Source organism: Oncorhynchus clarkii, chromosome 16, assembly GCF_045791955.1.
Source record: "Oncorhynchus clarkii lewisi isolate Uvic-CL-2024 chromosome 16, UVic_Ocla_1.0, whole genome shotgun sequence".
NCBI lineage: Eukaryota > Metazoa > Chordata > Actinopteri > Salmoniformes > Salmonidae > Oncorhynchus > Oncorhynchus clarkii.
The window spans coordinates 25,649,520-25,675,223 of record NC_092162.1 but is presented as its reverse complement, the minus strand read 5'-3'; the positions used below and the strand labels follow the sequence as shown (position 1 = coordinate 25,675,223).

The following is a 25,704-nucleotide window of genomic DNA, read 5'->3' as shown; positions in this document are numbered from 1 at the left end:
GTCCCTCTCTCCCCTCTTTCTCTATCACTCTCTCCCTCCTTCTCTCCCTCCCTCTCTCTCTCTAGCAGAGTCGGACCCTTGTGATGATCTGGACTGTACTGATGATGAGTGGTGTGGGGATCAGGACGGCGTCTACGGCTGTTTCTGTGACGAGAACCACCATCGGCCCAACAACGAAAGCTACGGTAAGACTTCCCTAGCACTTCGCCAATGTGACCGACGTCGTCCGAAACCCACGTCTCCTGTGCAAATTCAGGATGAGTATAGAGGATACGAGAAACTGAGGACGGACGTTTAGAGATTAATCCATGGTCTTTGTCCATCTCCGCCCTTAGATTCGGTCACGTCTTGCTCCAGCAGTTCAGGCATCATGTCTCTGTCCCGGTGCCAGCTATTTGAAGCCGGTTTCCCACCCCACGCCCTGCACCTCACTGACTCCACCTGCAACGGGTCTGTCCGGGATGGACGCCTGGAGTTCCACTTCGACAACGACAACCAACTCTGTGGGACAACTCTTATGGTACTGTATTTTCACATTTCAATCATGATATTATCACTTGGGATTATGTAGTCTCATAGTGCACTTCACAGACAACCCCATGCTCAAAAAAGGCTCAACAAATACAAATCATAGTCCAAATAATGATTAATATTATAAATATTTGTCAACTTTTCATTGTCGAGTGTTGCTGACTTCTGACTGCATTATATGCAGTATACTGTAGTTTATGAATGTGCTATGAAATCCTTACATACAGTAGGTGCCCATCAAGTGAAGATTTTATTTATAATATTCTATATCCACCATTTTTTCACATTTGGGTTTTTCCACTACAAATGACTGCTTATGGGTACCTTCATGTGTGTTTAAAATATGAATATTCTCAGATTTTTAATTCATCGATGTAATGTGTGTTCAAATGTTTTTTTGTTAAGATCAATGCACTAACTGTAAGTCCCTCTGGAGAAGATGCTAAAATGTCAAATGTAAATGTTTTACATTCAGATCTCATATTACTGCATAGATTTGTTTTTAATGTTGACTTCACAAATGTGTCATTTGTACAGTTATTTATCATTTTTTGTTGTTGTTTGTCACATTTAACTGTGTAAAACCAAGCAGGACTACTTATTTCTCTGAGAGTGAGAGAGCTACTGTACTGTATATAGCGTTTTACAAAAAAAACATGCATATTTGTCTCTGATAGATATCAAACAAATACATGTCTGTCATTGAACAACCCCATGCCATGATTAGATAGTGAAAAAACACACCATTTTTTTTAATAAGCTAATTTACCAACATTTCAGAAAAGGGACATAGAGCGTTTTGGAATGAGACTCTTTGGAATGAGACAAATGTTCTTATTTTGTTTGTTTTTTCTCCGCAGAGCAACGGGACTCACTTCATCTATCAGAACTACATCCAGGGTGAGGTGGAACCCCACGGAGGGGCGATGGGGGTCATCAGCCGTGCGAGGCACCTCAACCTGCGCTTCTGCTGCGAGTACCCCCTCTACCAGTCCTTGTCCATGACCATGGATCTCAACCCTCTAGAGAGGTCAGAGCACCCTCTCAAACAGCCTATTCTGACTGGAATTGAATTGATTTTAGCATTAAAGTTCTCCTCCAGTCTCCTTTTCACCTCAAGTAACACCTTATTTACTTAACAAAGGACACATCAATAGGTGGTCCAGGTCAGACATGACATGACACAAGTTGTATCTCAAGCAAGGGGGAGGCTGATGACATCACATCTGACCATCAGACCAACTCCTTGAATGCCCTAATTCCTTGAAGTTTGCAGTTGTGTAAAAAAAAAACTATTTTGCTCAAAACATTTTTTTTTTTTTTACCCTTTAGTGTGTGTACTGTATTTATACTTGGGATATCGCTTTTCAACAGGAAAAGTAAAAAACATCGCTGGAGGATGTATTTAAGTGCTATGTGTGCTAGTACAGTATATCATTGTTAATATTCTGTAGTCAGTGCGTGAAACTCTGTTTTATGCTCATGTTATCCTATTATCAAAATGATCCTTTTATATTAAAAGTATATTTTTATAATAATTTTATAAACGTATACTTTTTTATGTACAACAATTTGGGTTGCGCTTCACCTGTATAAAATGTGCTCTACAAATAACCTTTATTTTAGGACTTTTTAAGCGGGATTCTAGCCATTTTTCTATTTACCCAGAGTAGATGAACTCGTGGATACCATTTTTATGTCTCTGCGCGCTGTATGTCGGAACAAGTTTCGCGAGACAATACTGACTAGTGTTAGCGCATTGACTTGAATGAAGTCTACAGTTACGGTAGCCAGAATCTCGCAGTATCCGTTAAAGTTAATTATGACAAATGAGCGGAATAGTCTTACAAGTGTTAAAGTTCTCTGTCACTGCGGGGAAGAGAATTCTGCTAAGTTCAGTGCATACGCTGTGAACTGAAATGCATGATTGTTGCTGACACTGATGTTCAGATGAAAGGAAATAAACAGTCTATAATGCGCACCACCCCAGCGCTCAACTCAAATAGTGGTGGGTAGCCTACTGTAGCTGCTGGCAAAGTAATTCAAAGCCTGTATTTCATCACTAACGATGAAACTTTCCAGTGTTATTATTTAAACAAAATCAGACAACCCAATAGTTGACATATTCACCTAGTCGCCTTGTTGGGTGTTCTATGCAATATACATATTATTCTCGAGGCTCATTCAGGTTGCGAGAGCCATAGGGAGGAAAACGTATTCTGACAAGCAGTCAATACACAATTTTTTATGCAATTATGTTTTGAAAGCAGTTTTGGGGGATCCCAGCTTTCCACTGCTACCACGTTTATTCCTGTTTTCTTAAAATGTGTGGCATCATTTAAAAATTGCAGGTACAACCAGAGTTTCAAGCATGTTTAAAGGTGCAATATGCAGAAATCACTCTGCCATTTCCTGGTTGCTAAAATTATAATAGTTTGCCTAATTTCAGTTTATGGGACAAAACAAGCAGTCATTGTGTAGAGAATCATTGTACCATCTAAACAGCTGTGAAATATATTTTCCATAACCAAAAATATCGTATTTTCTGCTCTTTGCAGCTGCTGTACAAAACCGAAAGTAAAAGATGCAAAAACACAACTTAAGAACAAGAAGCATAGAAATAGTGCATATAAAAGTGATCTACCACTTCTTAGACTTGCTTTCAATGAGAATGACAAATATATAACTCACATTTCTATGTGAATTTGGTCTGGTCGCTGAAAAGTTAAATATTGTAGTTTTAAGGCGCAACTGTGCAACAGAGCTCTTAAAGAGGCAATGTCATCTTAAAAGGGCAATGACATACTTCGTAATAGAAACAACAAAAATATATAACTTTTTGAGTGTGTAATAATAATTAATAATATTAACAATCAGGATGTTGTGTCCAATCGGGTAAATGCATATGGACAAACCCCATGCTTCAGCATATGTATTTATAGCATATGTGATAATAATATAATAATAATGCTTTTTACCAATATGTTATTGGGCTCATTTCTGGAGGTGGAAATTATATTTTATTTTAGAGTAGAAACTACTTCTAAAAAGTCACCAGAACTGAGCTACTCAGACAGTCTACACAAAAAAAATCCCAGAAGAGGAAGCTGGAACCCCCTAAGCAAGGGTACTGGAATAGATCAAACTTACAGTTTATGTACAATACATGTACTCTTCCCCTAAAAGTATGATGGTCATTACTTTTTTACATGGCAGGGGAGGTTAACTAGGCCCCTCAGACAATCGGTTTGAGATCGACTTCTGTTTCAGTCATGGGATTTTTTCATCTTCAACCCCTGAGTTTTGTCTAGTTATTTGAATAACCTTTTGTTCCTCTGCTCCATAGCATTGTGACCAGGAAGCTTCCTTCCGGCAAGGGCCACTACCAAATGCGGATGATCCCATACCAGGATGCCGGCTTCCGCTACCCGTTATCTGGTTCTCACATCAACGTGGAGATTGACCAGCAGATCTATGTGGCCGTGCAGGTGGACGGAGTGGACGGTCATCAGATCTCTACTGTGCTGGACTCCTGTTGGGCCACGCCTGTGAACGACCCAAACTACGCCGTCCGCTGGAATCTTATTGCTAGAGAGTATGGAGACATTATGTTTACCAGGGAAATGTTAGCATGTTCAGAGCCACAAATTGTCCCCATGATGGGAATAAGAGATTTGAAAGTGTAGGTTTGATATAAAAATGACACCAATTACCATTCCAAAAGGATCAAAACTAAACAAAAATGGTCATAACTTTTACCTTATGGTGGCGCCATAGCTACGGGAAGTAGGGGTCCTGAATAATCAGAATTGAACAAAACATTCTCAGCAACCCAACCCCCCACCCCCTGACAAACTACTTCTTGCAGTTATGGGTGACGCTCTTAACATGCACAAATTCCAATGGGAACACAGCCATTTTAAAAGTGCGGGACTTGTGCAACGTCCCATGCTTTCATTTTCGCCTTACAGGAATTATATACATGTGATGAGAAAGCTTTAGTCATAACCTTTTCGCTGATGTAATCAGATCTCATGTCTGATTCTCAATTCATCCACTAGATCGCAGTAGAATATCACATGATGTGACTTGGCCAGAGTCTAGTTTGATCTAGTTTGGGTAGTGGCTTGCTGATTTTCAAGCCAGACATCTTAAAATGACGCTAGCAATTGGTACCAGGTCCAAAACAACCGCGCAGTTTAACAGGTTGTCATTTCCTGGTCAACTAAAATTGTATTTATTTAACAAGGAAACTACACTTGATGGAACAAAATAGTTGAGATATTGATAAATGCTTGACTGTTAAACCATCCTAATGTAATCACATGTAATCACCAAAATGACATTTCATTTAGAAAGCAAAAATAACAGCATAACTTATCATTTACTTCCTCCTTCACTTCCTCCTCCCATTTCCTCCCCTGCTTCCTTGTTTACTCCAGGTGCCCTAACCCTGAGGACAGCACGGTGGAGCTTATCCAAAATGGCGTCTCCACATCGGCCCACTTCTCCTTCCGGATGTTCACCTTCACCAGGAACTCCTCCAGTGTCTTCCTGCACTGCCAGGTCCACCTGTGCCTGCTGCACCTCAACGACTGCACCACTGTGAGTCTCCTCCCCTCCCCAACACACCTGGGCCATGTTCATTTTGCAAAAAGTTTGAAAACATTGTGTAAGGCACAAATGAAACAGGTCCCAGGGTTAAAAGAGTATTTGTTTACTTTCAAATACTTTGGACATTTTTAATTGAGCCTGTCTGGAGTGGCAGATGTGTGTGGTTTGCTCTTTTGCGACTATTCCATTGTTGATTCCATTGTACCAGGCAAGCTCAAAGCTTTACGTTAAAGTGGCAATCCGCAGTTGAAACAATATCAAAGTGTTTGCCCTGCCACTATTTCGGTAAAAAGCTGAGGGATAGGGCTGAAGAAATGTAAACTCTCAAATTGATAAACAGAGCAATGGATGCGAGTACTGACCATCCATTATATAAAAAGTATATTTTTAACCATGTTTGAGGCTATACAGTGTTTTTTTTACATTTAATTTGTTTTAAAAAATTGGTGTACAAAAACATATATTTTGGGGTTCTGAAGGGGTAGAACAGTTGAACTAATCTCATGAGACATTAATAAGTTATATTCGTAAAGAACCAATGGTAATAAGTGATATTCGTAAAGAATCAATGGGTACATATCATTCATTTATAAATCCTAAAATGGATGTAGCAACTGGAGATTGCCCCTTTAAAATGCAACTAAATTATTTTATTTGTTAATTTACCCAGGTCTGCCCTACACACGCCGGAAGTCAAGCATCCTGTTGATGCCTTTGATGTTTTTTAAAAAATTGAACTTTGACATTTTTCTCTAAAATCAGCTGATGTTAGATTATCCTCTCACTTTTGTGAGTTAATGTCAAATAGCCAAGACAACCACTTATAGTTAAATGTAAAAAAATATGTTCTGGAATCATCCTAGATAAGTTGAACTTGTTTACAAACAGTAGTCATTTGGAGGAAACTCTAGTAGTCCATAGCCTAAACATGGTAATACAGTCTTCCGTCTGGTTTCTGTGTCCTGCAGCACTGCTACCCTGGGCACCACCACAGAGGACGCAGGGACGTGTCCTTCCACGACAGCGCTGCCATTTCCATGGGACCTCTGGTTTTGAATGGAAAAGACAGAGGTAATATTTAAGACTGTGTATTTCTGGCCTTAGAATATGATATTTTATACAGAATACACTATGGTATACTGTACCAACTGCACAAATTGAAAATAACTTACAGCATTGTTGAATACTCGTTTCTGACTGGCGAGAAGGGAATTCTAGAATACACATTAAAACCAGATAACAGGACGGTTAGAAAAGATTTTGGGACAGTTGGAAAAGATATCGGGACACCTTGCAATCATGACGCAATATGCGTCTACACATGCAGACCGTATTTGCTATAAAGTTACAGAAAGCTAAACCAACAACCACACAAAACTAAATTGCATAAATGCAAGTCCAACAAAGAAAAATGTAGCTAGCTAGCTAGCAATAGACGTTGTGAGTGATGAACATGAATTTAAGGTAATTTGTACATGTAGGTAGGGGTGATGTGACTATGCATAGATAATTAACAGCGATGACCAGTGTCGACGAGTGTCCAGGCAAAATTGGGCATCATCAGCTCATTGTTATGGATGTCTCCAAATGAATGTCAATAGAAAACCGCTTAATCCTTAAGAGTCTATTGATGCCACAGGAGGTTGGTGGCACCTTGTTTGGGGAGCACGTGCTCGTGGTAATGGCTATAGTGTGTCTTTGATGCCATTCCATTTGCTCCGTTCCAGCCATTATTATGAGCCATCCTCCCCTCAGCAGCCTCCACTGATTGCCACACCCGTGCGTCAATCTAAGTAACATAATAAAATAATTCCATCAAAATCCATCAATTTAAGATAGCGATATCATGTTTTTCTTTGAGTGGGCTGAGTCTCAATCCACCGCATCCGCCTATGTCGACCTTCCTCATTATGGGGGAGACTACTCCGCTTTGCTATATGACCTCACAAGTGTCACGGGACGCGTCTGAAGGTGACCCATACAAATGAATGGAAGTATGGAGGTGTTTTTTTTGCCCCCAAAAATATGGGGTTAAGTATGTGTAGAATAAAACTATAATATATACAGTACCAGTCAAAAGTTTGGACACACCTACTCATTCTAGGGTTTTCTTTATTTTTTGCTATTTTATACATTGTAGAATAATAGTGAAGACATCAAAACTATGAAATAACACATATGGAATCACGTAGTAAACAAAACAGTGTTATACAAATCAAGAGTGTGCAAAGCTGTCATCAAGGCAAAGGGTGGCTACTTTGAAGAATCTCAAATATAAAATACATTTTGATTTGTTTAACACTTTTGGTTACTACATTATTCAATACGCATTATTTCACAGTTTTGATGTCTTCACTTTATGTAGAAAATAGTAAAAAAAAAAAAAAACTGGAATGAGTAGGTGTGTCCAAACCTTTTGACTGGTACTGTATATTTCCTGAGCTTTCTTATACAGTATCTCCTAGATATAGGACAGACACTTCAAAACCTTATTCCTTATCATTTCTTTTTTTTACTGTATTTTTTTGCCATTATGAATGTCTTATTCAATGCGTTTCTATGGGCTATAGTAGTAAAGGCCAAAATCAGTAATTGTTCTATATTTTTTGGGGTACCTAAAGGAGTCCTAAAATTCAAAATCAAATAGCTAAATATTCCATGACCATCCTAAAACAATTCCATAAGTTAGTACCCCCCTCCCCCAAAGTTTCCACTTTTAGAGGTTTTAAGCAAACGCAAATGGAAGTACTTTGCAGTTATTCTGCAGAGGCCGTGACTGTGTTAGCCCTGGCTAGTTGGCTAGCTAGCAAGCAAGGGATAAGAACGTTGCCATCGAGCATGGCAGGATCAAATATTAAGAAATGGCAGCAACTTTCCTCCATTATGCACAGTTTTGAACAGATTAAAACAACTCTGTGCAAGGAGCTCAAGAACAGCCTTATGCAATACGGGATCCTACGGAAAACATGCAGATGCCGAGGACGATAGGCCATGGGAAATTGATCCACAAATGAAAGTCTATTGTGTGCACTCGCAGTGCGAGCAGTACAGCATGCACACTGGAGTTGGACAATAAGGACCACTTGCCAGTTCTGCAAGCTGACCCTCAGGCAATTGACGTCACCCACTCCAAGCCAATACAGTCCATACAGAGCACAGTGGACCAACCAACATGCAATGAAAATGCGATGTCCCTGCCTCTGACTTGGATGTCATCGAGCTAGGCATCTCTGACCACAACGCTGTGACACTGTCTCTAACCACCCCAACTCTTCTCTACCGCCCAAAGAAAGACCATTAAATTCTGCAACCTGAGGAAACCTAACCTCATCCCTCTTTCAGGTACACATGCAGCCCACCTTTGAGTTTGACTGCTGTGAGCTGGCCCTCGATGACATGGTCAATCTGTATAACAGCGCACGGAGTAATATTTTGAACATCCTTGCCCCTGAAAAAACATGTGAAGTAACATTCTAACGCTCGTCTCCTTGGTTCACTTATGAACTGCACAGAATGAAGACTCATGGCAGTAAGATTGAGAGACTTCTGAGGAAGGATGTATAAAGACCACAAGGCAAGCTACTCTGCTGCCTTAAAAGCAGCACGATCAGCCTTCTACTCTGCCACGGTTGACAATGACAAAGTTAGCCCTACCATTAACCGCCTTTTCAACCCTGCAAACTCATGCTCTCCTGCAGCCTCCTCTGAGCATTGCAATCGCTTCTGAGATTTTTTTAAAGACAAAGATTGATACCATCAAAACAAATATAATGGCCTCTAAGACGGCCGGCACCCCACGTGCCCCTCCCTTCAGCAACTTTACAGAAGTCACATCCTCTGCTGTGCATTCAATCATCTCACAAATGAAGGCCACCACTTGCTCCCTTGACCCTTTCCCTACACCCCTACTCAAAAACTGCTCATCTAGCCTGCTTATGTTTGTCACCACCCTGATCAACAAGTCCCTGCTGACCGGAGAAGTACCATCGATTCTCAAAACCCCCCCTTACTGAAGAAACCCAAACTTGACCAGGACATCCTATCCAACTACAGGTCCATCTCCAACCTCCTCTTCCTATCAAAAGTTCTGGAGAAAGTGCAGTTGCACAAGGTTTTCCAGTCTGGCTTCCAGCTCTTGCACGGCACTGAAACAGCTTTGGATAAAGTTACCAACGACCTACTGATGGCTGATGATTATGGATCAGCATCCTCCTCCTCTTAGATCTCAGTGCTGCTTTTGACACCGTAGACCACGTCATCCTCCTGCGGCTTATCGGAGAGCATACTACTGTCTCTGGAACAGTTCTGAACTGGTTCTCCTCCTACCTCTCCCATAGGAAACAATACATCCTTTTTAGAGAGTCCAGATCATAGGAGTCTACAGTCACAGGGGTCAGTGCTGGTCCCTATCCTGTTTTTAATTTACATGCTCCCTAAATCGTCAGATATTATAACATTAACTTCCACTGCTACACTGACGAAACCAGGTTTACAACAAAAAACTAGACACCATCTCTGACCCTAGCAAGACTCAGCGGCTGCCTAAAGGACATCAGGGCATGGATGAAACAGAACTTCCTCCAGTTGAACAGTAGCAAGACTGAGGCTATGCTTATTGGGAAACCCAAGCAGGTCACCAGTACTGGAAACATCTCCCTTACAATCAACGGCCAGGCCATCCACCTGTCCTCTGTCATCTCCTACTTAGGAGTCAAGTTTGATCCTTCTCTGTCCATCGATGCACATGTAAAACATAATTGCCTTGGTCATACCATCCCTCTCCCATCCAGATGCAGAGGAATTCATCCATACCTACACCACCGTTCTAATTAGAGTGTCTAGTTTGAGAAACAGATTCCTCACAAGTCCTCAACTGGCAGCTTCATTAAATAGTACCCGCAAAACAACAGTCTGGCCTTTTTGGCAGAATCGCAAAGAAAAAGCCATATCTCAGACTGGCCAATAAAAAGAAAAGATTAAGATGGGCAAAAGAACAGACACTGGACAGAGAAACTCTGCCTAGAAGGCTAGCGTCCCAGAGTCGCCTCTTTACTATTGATGTTGAGACTGGTGTTTTGTGGGTACTATTTAATGAAGCTGCCAGTTGAGGACTTGTGAGGCGTCTGTTTCTCAAACTAGACACTCTAATGTACTTGTCCTATTGCTCAGTTGTGCACCAGGGCCTCCCACTCTTCTTTCTATTCTGGTTAGGGCCAGTTTGCACTGTTCTGTGAAGGGAGTAGTACACAGCGTTGTACGAGATCTGCAGTTTCTTGACAATTTCTCAGATGGAATAGCCTTAATTTCTCAGAACAAGAATAGACTAACGAGTTTCAGTAGAAAGGTCTTTGTTTCTGGCCATTCTGAGCCTGTAATCAAACCCACAAATGCTGATGCTCCAGATACTCAGCTAGTCTAAAGAAGGCCAGGTTTATTGCTTTTTTAAAATCAGGACAACAGTTTTCAGATGTGCTAACATAATTGCAAAAGGGTTTTGATCAATTAGCCTTTTAAAATCATAAACTTGGATTAGCTAACACAAAGTGCCATTGGAACACAGGAGTGATGGTTGCTGATAATGGGCCTCTGTACGCCTATGTAGATATTCCATAAAAAATCTGCCATTTCCAGCTACAATAGTCATTTACAACATTAACAATGTCTACACTGTATTTCTGATCAATTTTATGTCATTTTAATGGACAAAAAGGTGCTCTTCTTTCAAAAACAAGGACATTACTAAGTGACCCCAAACATTTGAATGGTAGTGTACATCGTTTCTCGGATCAACTACGGCAATGCGCTGTTTGGGTGCCCCCCAGCCAAATTATTACAGAGGCTCAAACTAGTCAAGAACAGTGCTGCCAGGGTCCTGACCAGGACCAAGAAGTCAGACCACACCCCCCCCCAATCATCGCCCAACTTCACTGGCTACCTGGTCAACTACAGGATCAACTTAAAAATGGTCATGCTTGTATTTAAAGCCTCAAATGGATTGAGCCTCACTACATCAGTGACCTTGTCTAAATCAGCGAGCCACCTCACACTCTACACTCCAGCCACTCTCTACTATTTCAAGTCCCCAAGACATGTCTCCAAACTATGGGGGACCGAGCCTTCTGCTCCCTTGCCCCTCACCTGACCATCTGAGATTCTCTCCATCACTCAGAACTTCTATAACTGGCCTTAAAACCCACCCTTAAATGTATTTAGAACCAAGCTCACTATTGATATTTTACTTGCCTTGATTCTAAATGTGTTTTTATTCTGTATCATAGTTTTTTTTTCCTCAGGAGAGCTTTGCGATAACTCTGTAATGAAAAGCGCTATACAAATGAAATGTATTATTATTATTACTATTTTGTTCAGTGCTCTTATTTTTTGGACTAACTGATCTCTGATCTGTTTTGATTTCTCCTCAGATATGTGGATTCCAATATCAGAGAGAGTGAGTGGAGCCCCAGGTCAGATTGGCTCCCTGGTGACCCTGCTGCTCTCTGTCCTCCTGAGTGTCACAACACTGATCTAGGACCAACCTGTCTCTATGGCAAACCCAGGCTTGGGTCTGTCCGGTTACAAAATAATCCGAATATGACTGTATGACTGAAGAGACATTGTAGAGTGTGTGTTGAGGTGTACAATGAAGTAGACCAACCTTCACAGTGATATTGTTAATGGTGATATAGTGATCATGTTTGAGTAAAGGGATATGGTGTGTGTTGAGGTTTACAATGAAGTCGATAAAACTGTACAGTGATATTGTGAAATATTGTTAATTAATCGTTTGATTTACAATTCCCCTCCTGCAATTTTAAAATGTGTTTACCTGTTCAACTTTTTGGTCTCTGGATATAGGCTATCAATATTCTCAACTCCGGAGCATTGCAAATTCAATGTTTTGCTAGGCCAACCATGAAGCCATGTTATCCCAATGTAGAAAGTGATGTATGGTTCATGTCTACTTGCCAGGAGAGGATATAATCATTTCATAGAATACCTGTCTTGGGAAAAGGTTATTGGAGTTCATGCATGTTCCCAGGCTGTCTTTGAACTAGCCTTTTGATGTATGACATGTTTTATGTGGAACTAGCAGTTGGAAATTAAATATGAATCATTGAAGATAGAAGTTGTTCGGCTCATCTTTATATCCATGCCTTTACATAGTTGGTGACAGTGGGTTCTGTTAGGAATTACAGACTTTTATGCTGTTTTGCATCAATAGCTACCTACTAAAGCATTGACCTAGTTAGCAAATGGAATATGAATGAATGGGTCTCTGCTGTGAAGCTTTCTATTCATGACCAATAACAATAAAACTAAACAAACTAACAAACAGACTATACAAATACAAGTGAGTGGAATAACAAACGGACAAAACAGCTAAAACGAGAACGTCGGACTCTGAGGAGGTGCGCGAGGACGTCGTTGCACCGCTGAGAGGACCCGAGGGACGAGCAGAAACCACTGGAGCACCTGTGAGTACTGCCTGGTACCCGGCGCATCCCACTGTTAACAACGTGCTACATTACAAAGTGGATCTGCCCCCACCATTTCATGGCGATGGAAAGGACAAGGAGAGTTTTACTCAAAGGAAAAAACGTTTGGGAATTAGCTGTCAAAGCTTGTGCTGGCACAACAGACAATTGTTTAGCCACAAGTCTTCCAACCAAACTGAGTGATGATGCACTGTCTTGCTGGATTTCTTGCTGGACCTTTCAAGTAATGTCGATATAGGACTAATTTTACTGTGGATATAGATACTTTTGTACCTGTTTCCTCCAGCATCTTCACAAGGTCCTTTGCTGTTGATCTGGGATTGATTTGCACTTTTCGCACCAAAGTACGTTCATCTCTAGGAGACAGAATGCGTCTCCTTCCTGAGCGGTATGATGGCTGCGTGGTCCCATGGTGTTTATACTTGCATGCTACTGTTTGTACAGATGAACGTTGTACCTTCAGGCGTTAGGAAATTGCTCTGAGGTCTTCGCTGATTTATTTTGATTTTCCCATGATGTTAAGCAAAGAGGCACTGAGATTGAAGGTAGGCCTTGAAATACATCCACAGGTACACCTCCAATTGACTCAAGTGGTGTCAATTAGCCTATCAGAAACTTCTAAAGCCATTACATTTTTTTCTTGAATTTTCCAAGCTGTTTAAAAGGCACAGTCAATTTAGTGTCTGTAAACTTCTGACCCACTGTAATTGTGATATAGTGAATTATAAGTGAAATAATCCTTCTGTAAACAATTGTTGGAAAAATGACCTGTGTCATGCACAAAGTAGATGTCCTAACCGACTTGCCAAAACTATAGTTTGTTAACAATAAATTAGTGGACTGGTTGATAAATGAGTTTTAATGACTCGTTGTGAACTTCCGACTTCAACTGAAAGTGAGGTAATTTCGGAACAACTGAATGTATGCATCTTAGAAGTAGTTTTCACATACAAACGTTATAATGACCGAACTCAGAATCAAATATGCTTCCCAAAAATAACATGATTACTGTGGTAAAATTTTTATTTTGATTAGCGATTTTCGGCATTAATCAGAGTGCCATCAGTTAGCCTGATTTTTAATGTGTCCATGTAACAGGATTATTAGGGAAATCGTTCTTCTTGCAAAGCCTGTAAACATTTTAATCGAACTACTGTATTATATTAATTTGACTATCCACAATAATCATATTATTGTGCGCATGTAACCATACTCAGTGACACGTAGCATCGGCGACTGAAATTTAAATTGCATAAATTCATAAACTCTTTACAAAGATCTCTTTTCACAAATTGAGGATACAGTACCACTGTCGTGGCACCCTTACAAGAACTGTGCCCCCCCTCCTTCTCTGTGGCTGACGTGAGTAAAACATTTAAATGTGTTAACCCTAGCAAGGCTGCTGGCCCAGACCGCATCCCTAGCTGCGTCCTCAGAGCATGCGCAGACCAGCTGGCTGGTGTGATTACGGACATATTCAATCGCTCCCTATCCTAGCCTACTGTCCCCACATGCTTCAAGATGGCAAACATTGTTCCTGTAACCATGAAGGCAAAGATAACTGAACTAAATTACTACTGCCCTGTGGCACTCACTTCTGTTTTCATGAAGTGCTTTGACAGACTAGTCAAGGATCATATCACCTCCACCTTACCGGCCACCCTAGACCCACTTCAGTTTGGTTTGCATACCGCCCTAACAAGTCCACAGACGATGCAATTGCCATCCCACTGCACACTGCCCTATCCCATCTAGACAAGATTAATACCTAAGTGAGAATATTGTTAATTGACTACAGCTCAGCATTCAACACCATAGTAACCTCCAAGCTCATCATCAAGCTGGAGGCCCTGGGCCTCAACTCCACCCTGTGCAATTGGGTCCTGGACTTTCTGACGGGCCACCCCAAGGTGGTGAAGGTAGGAAACAACGTCTCCACTTCACTGACCTTCAACACTTGGACCCCACAAGGGTGCGTGCTCAGCACCCTACGGTACCCCCTGTTCACCCATGACTGCGTGGCCATGCACACCTCCAACTCAATCATCAAGTTTGCAGACGACACAACAGTAGTGGGCTTGATTACCAACAACGACGAGACAGCCTACAGCGAGGAGGTGAGGGCATTCGGAGTGTGGTGTCATGAAAACAACCTCTCACTCAACATCAACGAAACAAAGGAGATGATGGTGGACTTCAGGAAACAGCAGAGGGAGCACCCCCCTATCCACATCGAAGGGACAGCAGTGGAGAAAGTGGAACGTTTTAAGTTCCTCGGCGCACAAATCAACGACAAACTGAAATGGTCCACCCATGCAGACAGTGTGGTGAAGAAGGTGCAACAGCGCCTCTTCAACCTCAGGAGGCTGAAGAAATTTGGCTTGTCATCCAAAACCCTGACTAACTTTTATAGATCCACAATCGAGAGCATCCTGTCGGGCTGTATCACAGCCTGATACGGCAACTGCTCCTCCCTCAACCACAAGGCTCTCAAGAGGGTGGTGCAGTCTGCACAACTAACTCCCCTCCATGACACCTATAGCACCCGATGTCACAGGAAGGCAAAAAAGATCATCAAAGACATCAACCACCCAAGCCACTGCCTTTTCAAGCCACTACCATCCAGAAGGAGAGGTCAGTACAGGTGCATCCAAGCTTGGACCGAGAGACTGAAAAACAGTTTATATCTCAAGGCCTAACTCAGAGAGACTGCTGCCTACATGGAGACCCAATCACTGGCCACTTTAACAAATGGATCACTAGTCACTTTATACAATGCCACTTTAAATAATGCTACTTTAATAATGTTTACATATCTTACATTACTCATATCATATGTATATACTTTATCAAATATCATCTATTCCACGTTACCCATGCCGCTCAACCATCGCTCATCCATATATTTTCTAATGTCCATATTCTCATTCATCCTTTTTAGATTTATGTGTATTAGGTAGTTGTTGGGGAATTGTTAGATTACTTGTTAGATATTACTGCACTGTCGGAACCAGAAGCATTTCGCTACACTCGCATCAACATCTGCTAACCATGGTTATGTGACAAATAACATTTGATTAGATTTTTTGACATAGCGTTCAATTTGTATTTCTGGGCATTAGTAATCAAGCTCTGCACAAACAGACATCAACCGAGCACACAAGCTCTCTCTCTCTCTCTCTCTCTCTCTCTCTCTCTCTCTCTCTCTCTCTCTCTCTCTCTCTCTCTCTCTCTCTCTCTCTCTCTCTCAGCCACAAGAGTCAGCAAGGTTCTGTACCTTCCCATATCCCCCCCACTCACTGCCCTCTCAGGGGCATTACCATTCCGTTACCCACTATCTCATGGACATGATTTGAGACAGGCAACCCCACTGTTAGCTACTCATGTGAGAGTTCAAGCACTCCCCCAGAGTTCCCCCAGGGCACCGGACCTTGCCCCTTTGTCCCCTGATACTCCTGCCCGTTCCCCTTTGCATCAGGCTGCAACGCTTGTGGATATTGCTCAGGACAGTCCGTGCAGAGCCACTGTTGCTGCACCTTGCACGACCCGTAGGGGCCGCACTATACCGAAGCCCCGGTGGCTCATAGACTATGACTGCTTAATGACAAAAGGGGGGGGGGGGTGAAATAAGAATAGTCAAATACAAATATATCTCCCTGTCTGGTCACAAAAAATTAAAAATAAAGGGAAAGGGGTGTGAAAAACATCTCTATTCTGTTGGTCTGAATTATCTGAAAGTGTTCTGTGTTGACATATTCTAGCCACAGTCTGGTGACGATGTGGATTACTCTCATGTTTTGTCCTCTAACAACTAACTGTGCTAAGGTAACATGTTCTTCTCATGCTTTACGTTTTTTTTAAGCTTCTACATTTATAAGTAACTGTAAAATAGGGATGTTTCTTTTTTGAGCAGGGATGGTATATACTGTAGAAAGTGATATACTGTTAATGTCTCCTTGCCAGGAGAGGGCAGAATCTCCCTATGGAATACTTACTGGGTTTCATGCATATTCATGGGTTGTCTGTGAACTAGCCTTTCAATGTATGACATGAAAGGCTATTTTGACCCCACGGGGTGAGATCTTGTGTGGAGCCCCAGATCGAGGGAGATTATCAGTGGTCTTGTATGTCTTCCATTTCCTAATCATTGCAGATATGGCTTATTAACCTATACGGTCCAAATAATGATTATCCAAGCTTCTTTGAAAATATATATAAGAATTTATCAACTCTACAAGCAACACTAGACTCTATTATTATGGTGGGAGATTTTAATACTGTCTTAAATACCTCTATAGACGGTAAAGGAAATCACACTACAAACTATCACTCTCAGGCAATTAAGGAAATCCTGAATGTCATCGATATATTGGAATTAGTGGATATATGGAGGCTTAAATACCCTGACCTAGTGAGATATACATGGCGGAGTCTTAATCAAGCTAGTCGTCTTGATTACTTTCTTATGTTGTTCTCTCTGGCACCAAAAGTGAAAAAAGTGATAGGGGACAGAATGTGGTCGGATAATCACATAATTGGCATATATATTACTCTTACAGAATATCCACGTGGGCGAGGATATTGGAAATTTCATCAAAGCTTACTAGATGATAAATTGTTTTATAACTAGGACAGGAAAGAATTTATAACTGACTTTTTCAGACATAACATACAGTTGAAGTCAGAAGTTTACATACACTTAGGTTGGAGTCATTAAAACTCATTTTTCAACCACTCCACAAATGTTTTCTTAACAAACTATAGTTTTGGCAAGTCGGTTAGGACATCTACTTTGTGCATGACACAAGTACATTTTCCAACAATTGTTTACAGACAGATTATTTCACTTATAATTCACTGTTTCACAATTCCAGTGGGTCAGAGGTTTACATACACTGAAGTTGATTGTGCCTTTAAACAACTGGAAAATTCCAGAAAATGATGTCATGGCTTTATAAGCTTCTGATAGGCCAATTGAGATCATTTGAGTCAAATGGAGGTGTACCTGTGGATGTATTTCAAGGCCTACCTTCAAACTCAGTGTCTTTTTGCTTGACATCATGGGAAAATCAAAAGAAATCAACCAAGACCTCAGAAAAAAAATTGCAGACCTCCACAAGTCTGGTTTATCCTTGGGATCAATTTCCAAATGCCTGAAGGTACCACATTCATCTGTACAAACAATAGTACGTAAGTATAAACACCATGGGACCACGTAGCCATCATACCGCTCAGGAAGGAGACGTGTTCTGTCTCCTAGAGATGAATGTACTTCGGTGTGAAAGTGCAAATCAATCCCAGAACAATAGCGAAGGACCGTGTGAAGATGCTGGAGGAAACAGGTACAACTGTATCTATATCCACAGACTACGGTTTGCAACTGCACATGGGAACAAAGATTGTACTTTTTGGAGAAATGTCCTCTGGTCTGATGAAACAAAAATTGAACTGCTTGGCCATAATGACCATCGTTATGTTTGGAGGAAAAAGGGGGAAGACTTGCAAGCCAAAGAGCCCCATCCCAACCGTGAAGCACAGGGGTGGCAGCATTATGTTGTGGGGTTGCTTTGCTGCAGGAGGGACTGGTGCACTTCACAAAATATATGGCATCATACGGAATAACATTTTGAGGATATATGGAAGCAGCATCTCAAAACATCAGTTAAGTTAAAGCTTGGTCGCAAATGGGTCTTCCAAATGAACAATGACCCCAAGCATACTTCCAACGTTGTGGCAAAATGGCTTAAGGACAACAAAGTCAAGGTATTGGAGTGGCCATCACAAAACCCTGACCTCAATTCTATAGAAAATTTTATTTTGGGCAGAACTGAAAAAGCGTGTGCGAGCAAGGAAGCCTACAAACCTGACTCAGTTACACCAGCTCTGTAAGGAGAAATGGGCCAAAATTCATCCAACTTATTGTGGGAAGCTTGTGAAAGGCTACCCGAAATGTTTGACCCAAGTTAAACAATTTAAAGGCAATGCTACCAAATACTAATTGAGTGTATGTAAACTTCTGACCCACTGAGAATGCGATGAAATAAATAAAAGCTGAAATAAATAATTCTCTCTACTATTATTCTGACATTTCACATTCTTAAAATAAAGTGGTGATCCTAACTGACCTAAGACAGGACATTTATACTAGGATTAAATGTCAGGAATTGTGAAAAACTTAATTGTATTTGGCTTAGGTGTATGTAAATGTTTGACTTCAACTTTAGCTACAGCAGATCCCCTTATTGTATGGGACACTTTTAAATGTGCCTTTAGAGGCCATGCAATTCAGTACTCATCCATAAAGCAAAAGCAATTTAGATCAGAAGAGTCCATATTAACAAAAGAAATTGAAGAACTAACAGTACAGTTAGAAAGTAATAAAAACTGTACCATGGAGGCACAGAATCAGTTAGAGAAAAACAAAAAGAAATGGAGGAACTTCTTCAAGAAAGATCCAGTGTAATATATTATAAAAAATAAAGTGAACTGAATTGAATATTGGGAAACATGCACCAAATTATTTTTCAATCTTCAATATAGAAATGCTACCAATTGTTTTTTATTGAAACTGAATGAGGAAGTAAAGTACTTTAAGAATATGTTTTCATTTCAATCTCCTCCATCTCCACTAACCGACGCTAATTGTATGGATTATTTTCCTAATAATAATGTAAAATTAACATCTGTACAGAAAGACTCATGTGATGGCCACATTACAGAGGAGGAACTTCTTGATGCAATTAAAGCCTTTAAGTCCGGGAAAACTAGGGCTGGATGGCATACCAGTGGAAGTATACCAAAGCTTTTTTGATGTACTCAGAGGACCATTTTTAGCATGTTTTAACCACTGAGTGTATGTAAAATGTATATAGGTTCAGACATTTTATGAAATAGCATAGTTACAAATAGAAATCAAACTGGATGGACATCAGAAATCGAGGAATGACTGAAAACAAACTAAATATAACTATTGTAAAATAATTGTGTCTGTAAAATGTGTATAATATGTATAAACTGAAGGTAGAAGCCTAAGTGTTATTGTTTATTAGTTTACTCCAATTGGGGGAAGGGTGGTAGGGTTTGCAGGAATAATAAAGGTATATTCTAAAAAAAAAACCGATATGTCTATGTGGGTATGTGTATGCATGTATATATGTGTATATGTATGAATGTTTATGTATGCATATGTATATGTATGGGCATGTACGTGTATGTATATGGATATATATATATTTACCAAAAAAAGATATGGGGGATTGGAAATGATGCAGACAATTACACTGATGGAAGCAACAATCTTTCCTCAATATTAAGCTGATCCACCCCTATTAAGAAAAAAGAAACATTTTCACTCCCTGTACTTACGTCTCGTCTCACCGTGTCTGTCCCCACAACAAATGCTTACATCATTTTAATTATCACAGCATCATCTCCCATAGTAACCTGTCAGGATTTGGCCAGGGTTGTTCCGGTTTTGGTCATTAGATGCCCCCATTGTGCTTTTTGACCCTTTTGTTTTCCCTTGTTCCCAGTTATTATTTGCACCTGTGCCTCGTTTCCCTTGATTGTATTTAAACCCTTAGTTTTCCCTCAGTTCTTTGCTCTGTGTTTGAATGTTAGCACCCAGCCCCAGTGATGCTGTGAACATTTGTTGCTCCAGTTGGACTTGCTTGTGGTACTCTGTTTTTGTTCTTGTTTATTTGTTTTTGATTATCTTTTGAGGCTTTTTTCTGCTGTACCTTGTGGATTTACCTTTTTGACTTGGAGGATTACCTTTGTTCTCTTGGAATTACTTTTGACGTTGTGGACTTATATTTTTGCCTGAAGAACTTTCCTTTTTACTTTATTAAAACACCGTCTCAAGTACTGCTGTGTCTGCCTCATCTTCTGGGTTCTGCCGACTATTCGTGGCTCAGTTTGCTAAGTGACTGTTTCTCACACCGGAGACCCGGGTTCGTAACCGGGTCCTGACAGTAACCGTGCCATTACAAACATAAAAACAGACCTCTATACTACACATCGTGTAATATAAAGTGGCATGTGGCATGTAAGAAGAAATGAAGACCCTCCTGCAGTTGAGAGGCTTAAAGTATTTGAATATAAATGGTTATATAATGGTAATGTATTAGAAATTGGGCATTAGAGTGTGTGTTGAGGTGTTTTCAGTGAAGTAGACCAAATTTTATTGGATGTCAGGCTTAAGACTTGTGACCTTTTTTTGTGCAGTAAGTGTGAGGCTATATTGAAAAGGCGATACAATACAATACAATAAAATACAGTATGACCACTGATACAGTACAGTATGCTGCCAATATATCAGCAATAAATCAATGTTTTGTTTCCTGCACTGTGTCATTGGTGTCAATGATCCTACAGCTTCAAGCTGTTTGTACTTTGTTTCTAATGAAGGAAATTATTTATAATGGTTTTAATTTATACTCTGCTGATGTTTGAGATTATTAATCAAGGCACAGCGGGCACAAAAACAATGAACTACCACAGTCTGCCATCTTGTTTTATCATAGGGAAGTACAATCGTTGTAATAAGCACATAAGGCATTTATAAGTTATATTCGTCAAGAATCAATGGGTATATCAATATCACTTATTGAAATGCTAATTGCACAGCATGTCAAATTACAGAATGTGGCTTTAATCACTAGAGGGCAGCAAAAGCCCATTAGTCACTGCTAGTGTGTTTTGTCTCCGCTTGTTCTGAGGAAAGTTTCCCCTAGGCACAGATCTAAGTTCAGCTTTCCCCCCCGTAGTACTAACCTGAACCATTAGTGGGGAAAAATGCTAAAATGACCCAAGATCAGCGTCTAGAGTTAACTTCACCCCACTCCAGGGTGTTCGCCTTCACTCACCACCTCTTTGTGCACTTTGTCTGTTTATCAAATGTTTAGCTGAGGTCAAATGAGGTTCCATTGCCTACTCATAGAGTTATTCTTTGCATAGTCTGAAACCTCTAATCGTGTTTCTATTTATCGCTATTCAGCCAAAGGTAACGACATGCCAGGACTTTCTCTCTCTCTTTGTCCTGGAATAGATTACCCTCTATTGAACGTTCTCTTAAAGAGCATTGAAAGGGAACAGTTTCAGTTGCTCTATTGAGCATTGACAATGGTCAGACCAATGAGGACATGATTAAACCAAAGGTGAGTTCACAACAGTTCACCTGACACGACTGAATCAAAACATTATGCTGTTGCGTTTTGTGAATTCACGTTTTACATTTAAGCCTTATTTCTTGATAACCAAATATGAAAATACTCTGGATACATTCAGTAACATGAGAAAACTATTCCTAGACATTTTGAGGGTAGGTGCAACATAAGACAACAACAACAAAAAGACTAGGGTTTGAGTGAGAGGACTAACTGGTGTCTCCAAGTGTCCACGCACCTCTCCAAAGTGTCTACAGTTCCTAAGCAATTTCGGCCACATTTATGACTGAAAGAACTCTTCAACTCGGGTACTTGAGCCATTGAGGAAGTAGAGCAAGCACACTTGTAGTTGTTTCATTTGGAACACGGCCCCTGCCATCACACAATTACTACTGTTGTTTACACAAGACAAAAAAGGTCCATCATAAATTGCAAACTGGGTCAGGTGGGCATGATGTTAATTACTGTTCTACTGCCAAAATGATTAGCTACGTTATAAATAGGATCCGTGTTAGGCTTTCACAGGGCAATTCAGAAAAACAGTGACATGTCGGAGAGCATAGAAAGGAGTCATGAGTGTATTCAGGCGCCAGCGAATGTGTTTTACAATAACAAAAAATAGGCTCTCTCTGTTCAGAACAACCCTGGGTATGACGCCATGTCATCTCTTAACTGTACATCAAAGATAGTGATCATAATCATTGCCTCTGTACATGACGAGTTTTATGATTAGGAAATGTGCACATTTGGACTCACAGGTGTTTGGCTTTCTTGCATGACATTAAAGCGGTAATTAATATAATCCTGAACGTCTAATATTTTCTCAAAATTCATCTTTCATTTATTGTATTTCCCTCACTCAGTCAACAGAAAATGGGCAGAAATGGGGATGAGGGCAACTTCTTGTTGAGTTCAGAATGCCTGTCAACCAAAACCCATACAGCGCTGTGAGGCCAGAGCTCTAACTTCATGTATAGGATGTTACTGTACAGTCACTACGGCCCAATTTAGGCAATTATAAGTGCCCAGATCTGCCATTTTCAACCAGTGTACGGGTATGAGTGTTAAGGGCTACCTAATACATTTATGATTGTGGAGCTGTTAACAAGTGACAACCTAATTTTCAGATTCTAGAATAGAATATCCAGAATAGAATATCCAGAAAATTTACAGTTGAAGTCGGAAGTTTACATACACCTTAGCCAAATACATTTAAACTCAGTTTTTCACAATTCCTGACATTTAATCCTAGTAAAAAATTCCCTGTCTTAGGTCAGTTACGATCACCACTTTAATTTAAGTATGTGAAAAGTCAGAATAATAGTAGAGATAATGATTTATTTCAGCTTTTATTTATTTCATCACATTCCCAGTGGGTCAGAAGTTTACATACACTCAATTAGTATTTGGTAGCATTGCCTTTAAATTGTTTAACTTGGGTCAAGTGTTTCGGGTAACCTTCCACAAGCTTCCCACAATAAGTTGGGTGAATTTTGGCCCATTCCTCCTGACAGAGCTGGTGTAACTGAGTCAGGTTTGTAAGGCCTCCTTGCTTGCACACGCTTTTTCAGTTCTGCCCTCAAATTTTCTGTAGGATTGAGGTCAGGGCTTTGTGATGCCACTCCAATACCTTAACTTTGTTGTCCTTAAGCCTTTTTGCCACAACTTTGGAAGTATGCTTGGGGTCATTGTCCATTTGGAAGACCCATTTGCAACCAAGATTTAACTTCCTGACTGATGTCTTGGAATGTTGCTTCAATATATCCACATAATTTTCCTACCTCATGATGCCATCTATTTTGTGAAGTGTACCAGTCCCTCCTGCAGCAAAGCACCCCCACAACATGATGCTGCCAACCCCGTGCTTCACGGTTGGGATGGTGGTATTTGGCTTGCAATCCTGCCCCTTTCCTCCAAACATAACGATTGTCTTTATGGCCAAACAGTTCTATTTTTGTTTCACCAGACCAGAGGACATATCTCCAAAAAGTACAATCTTCGTCCCCATTGGCAGTTGCAAACCGTAGTCTAGCTTTTTTATGGCGGTTTTGGAGCAGTGGCTTCTTCCTTGCTGAGCGGCCTTTCAGGTTATGTCAATATATGACTCGTTTTACTGTGGATATAGATACTTTTGTACCTGTTTCCTCCAGCATCTTCACAAGGTCCTCTGCTGTTGTTCTGGGATTGATTTGCACTTTTCGCACCAAAGTACGTTCATCTCTAGGAGACGCATCTCCTTCCTGAGTGGTATGACAGCTGCGTTGTCCCATGGTGTTTATACTTACGTACTATTGATTGTACAGATGAACCTGGTACCTTCAGGCATTTGGAAATTGTTCCCAAGGATGAACCAGACTTGTGGAGGTCTACAATGTTTTTTCTGAGATCTTGGCTGATTTCTTTTGAGTTTCCCATGATGTCAAGCAAAGAGGCACTGAGTTTGAAGGTAGGCCTTGAGATACATCCACATGTACACCTCCAATTGACTCAAAGGATGTCAATTAGCCTATCAGAAGCTTATAAAGCCATGACATAATTTTCTTGAATTTTCCAAGCTGTTTAAAGGCACAGTCAACTTGTGGCACATGTAAGGCACATGCAAACTTCTGACCCAATGGAATTGTGATACAGTGAATTATAAGTGAAATAATCTGTCTGTAAACAATTGTTGGAAAAATTACTTGTGTCATGCACAAATTAGGTGTCCTAACCAACTTGCCAAAAATATAGTTTGTTTAACAAGACATTAGTGGAGTGGTTGAAAAACGAGTTTTAATGACTACAACCTAAGTGTATGTAAACTTCCGATTTCAACTGTATATGTGTCTTATGGAGGAGTTGGGTTAAAAGCGGAAGTCAAATTTCTGTTGGACAGTGTGTGCAATTGAACAATCAAATGATCATATGAGCTAACATAAATGGTATTGTAGCGTCTGTCAACAGACTGTGGGATGTGACGACTAACAAGGAATTTTGTTCCCCTGTCCTGATTTTTCGTCATTGATCAATTGGACAGATCACAATTTCGCAAGTGCTCGCATCTTTTGAATTTTGGAAGACGAGGGGACATTTGGTCTATATATTTGCCTGAAACCTGCAGATAGAGCTACCACCCTGTATCCACTCCTCATTCTAGTATATTTGATACTATACAGACTATAAGTAACATTTCAACTAACTATCTACTAACCCTAACCCTTATCCTAACCCTAAACTTAAGCCTTACCCTAACTCTAGCCCTAACTCTTATTCTAAACCTAGGCTAACCCTAACCTTAGCAAGCAGTTGATTATCAACAGATAGTTTGTTGATTGTATGACCATCTGAAGAGCATCTACAGATGGACTGTCCGGACTATCCAAATAAAGTGTGACTATCTTTTTCTAACACATCTCCCCCAGACCTTAATCTGACACAATTATGGAGCTTTAGTTTGTGGTTTCCGGGGATGAATGCAAAACTGACCCAAGATCAACATCTAGGTTGCAACTTCTCCCTACACCTGACAAACCACCATCCTCAAGCATTTATCTAGTTTCCATATGGAAGTTGAGAGACTGAGAAAAGTTGTGGGGTTGAATTTCCCAACTTTTCTTGAAGCTTCCTTTGTTGCTAGGTCCAGGAAGGGGGAGACAATACTGATACCCCTAGTGTTTCTTTGGTGAAGGTGAAGTTAATCATTCAGTGATAGTGGACGTGTCCCTTGAGGTGTTAAGGTGAGACTCTAAACATAACAGTTGTTATCGCACACCCATAACATGTGATTTGTCATCTATGTTACGGTACAAAGGCTTCAAATAAAGAAAAGGTGTCAAATGCCTCTTGTGTATAGGGTCATCTAGTTTAGAAACCATAGTTGGAGGATTTAGTTCATCTTTCACGGCATAGGTTTTATT

At 40.5% G+C, this 25,704-nt stretch overlaps 1 protein-coding gene across 1 annotated transcript in view; it reads left to right on the top strand.

The window, feature by feature from the left end:
• LOC139368257 (alpha-tectorin-like) overlaps positions 1-12,256 on the top strand; it is a 52,026-nt gene extending 39,770 nt beyond the window's left edge. Inside the window, exons 18-24 of the mRNA XM_071106969.1 lie at positions 66-185; positions 336-520; positions 1,392-1,561; positions 3,878-4,126; positions 4,974-5,136; positions 6,114-6,216; positions 11,568-12,256. Of these exons, the coding sequence (XP_070963070.1) occupies positions 66-185; positions 336-520; positions 1,392-1,561; positions 3,878-4,126; positions 4,974-5,136; positions 6,114-6,216; positions 11,568-11,674 (1,097 nt within the window). The 3' untranslated portion in view covers positions 11,675-12,256. The remainder of the gene's footprint in view (positions 1-65; positions 186-335; positions 521-1,391; positions 1,562-3,877; positions 4,127-4,973; positions 5,137-6,113; positions 6,217-11,567) is intronic.
• Positions 12,257-25,704: the final 13,448 nt, after the last annotated feature.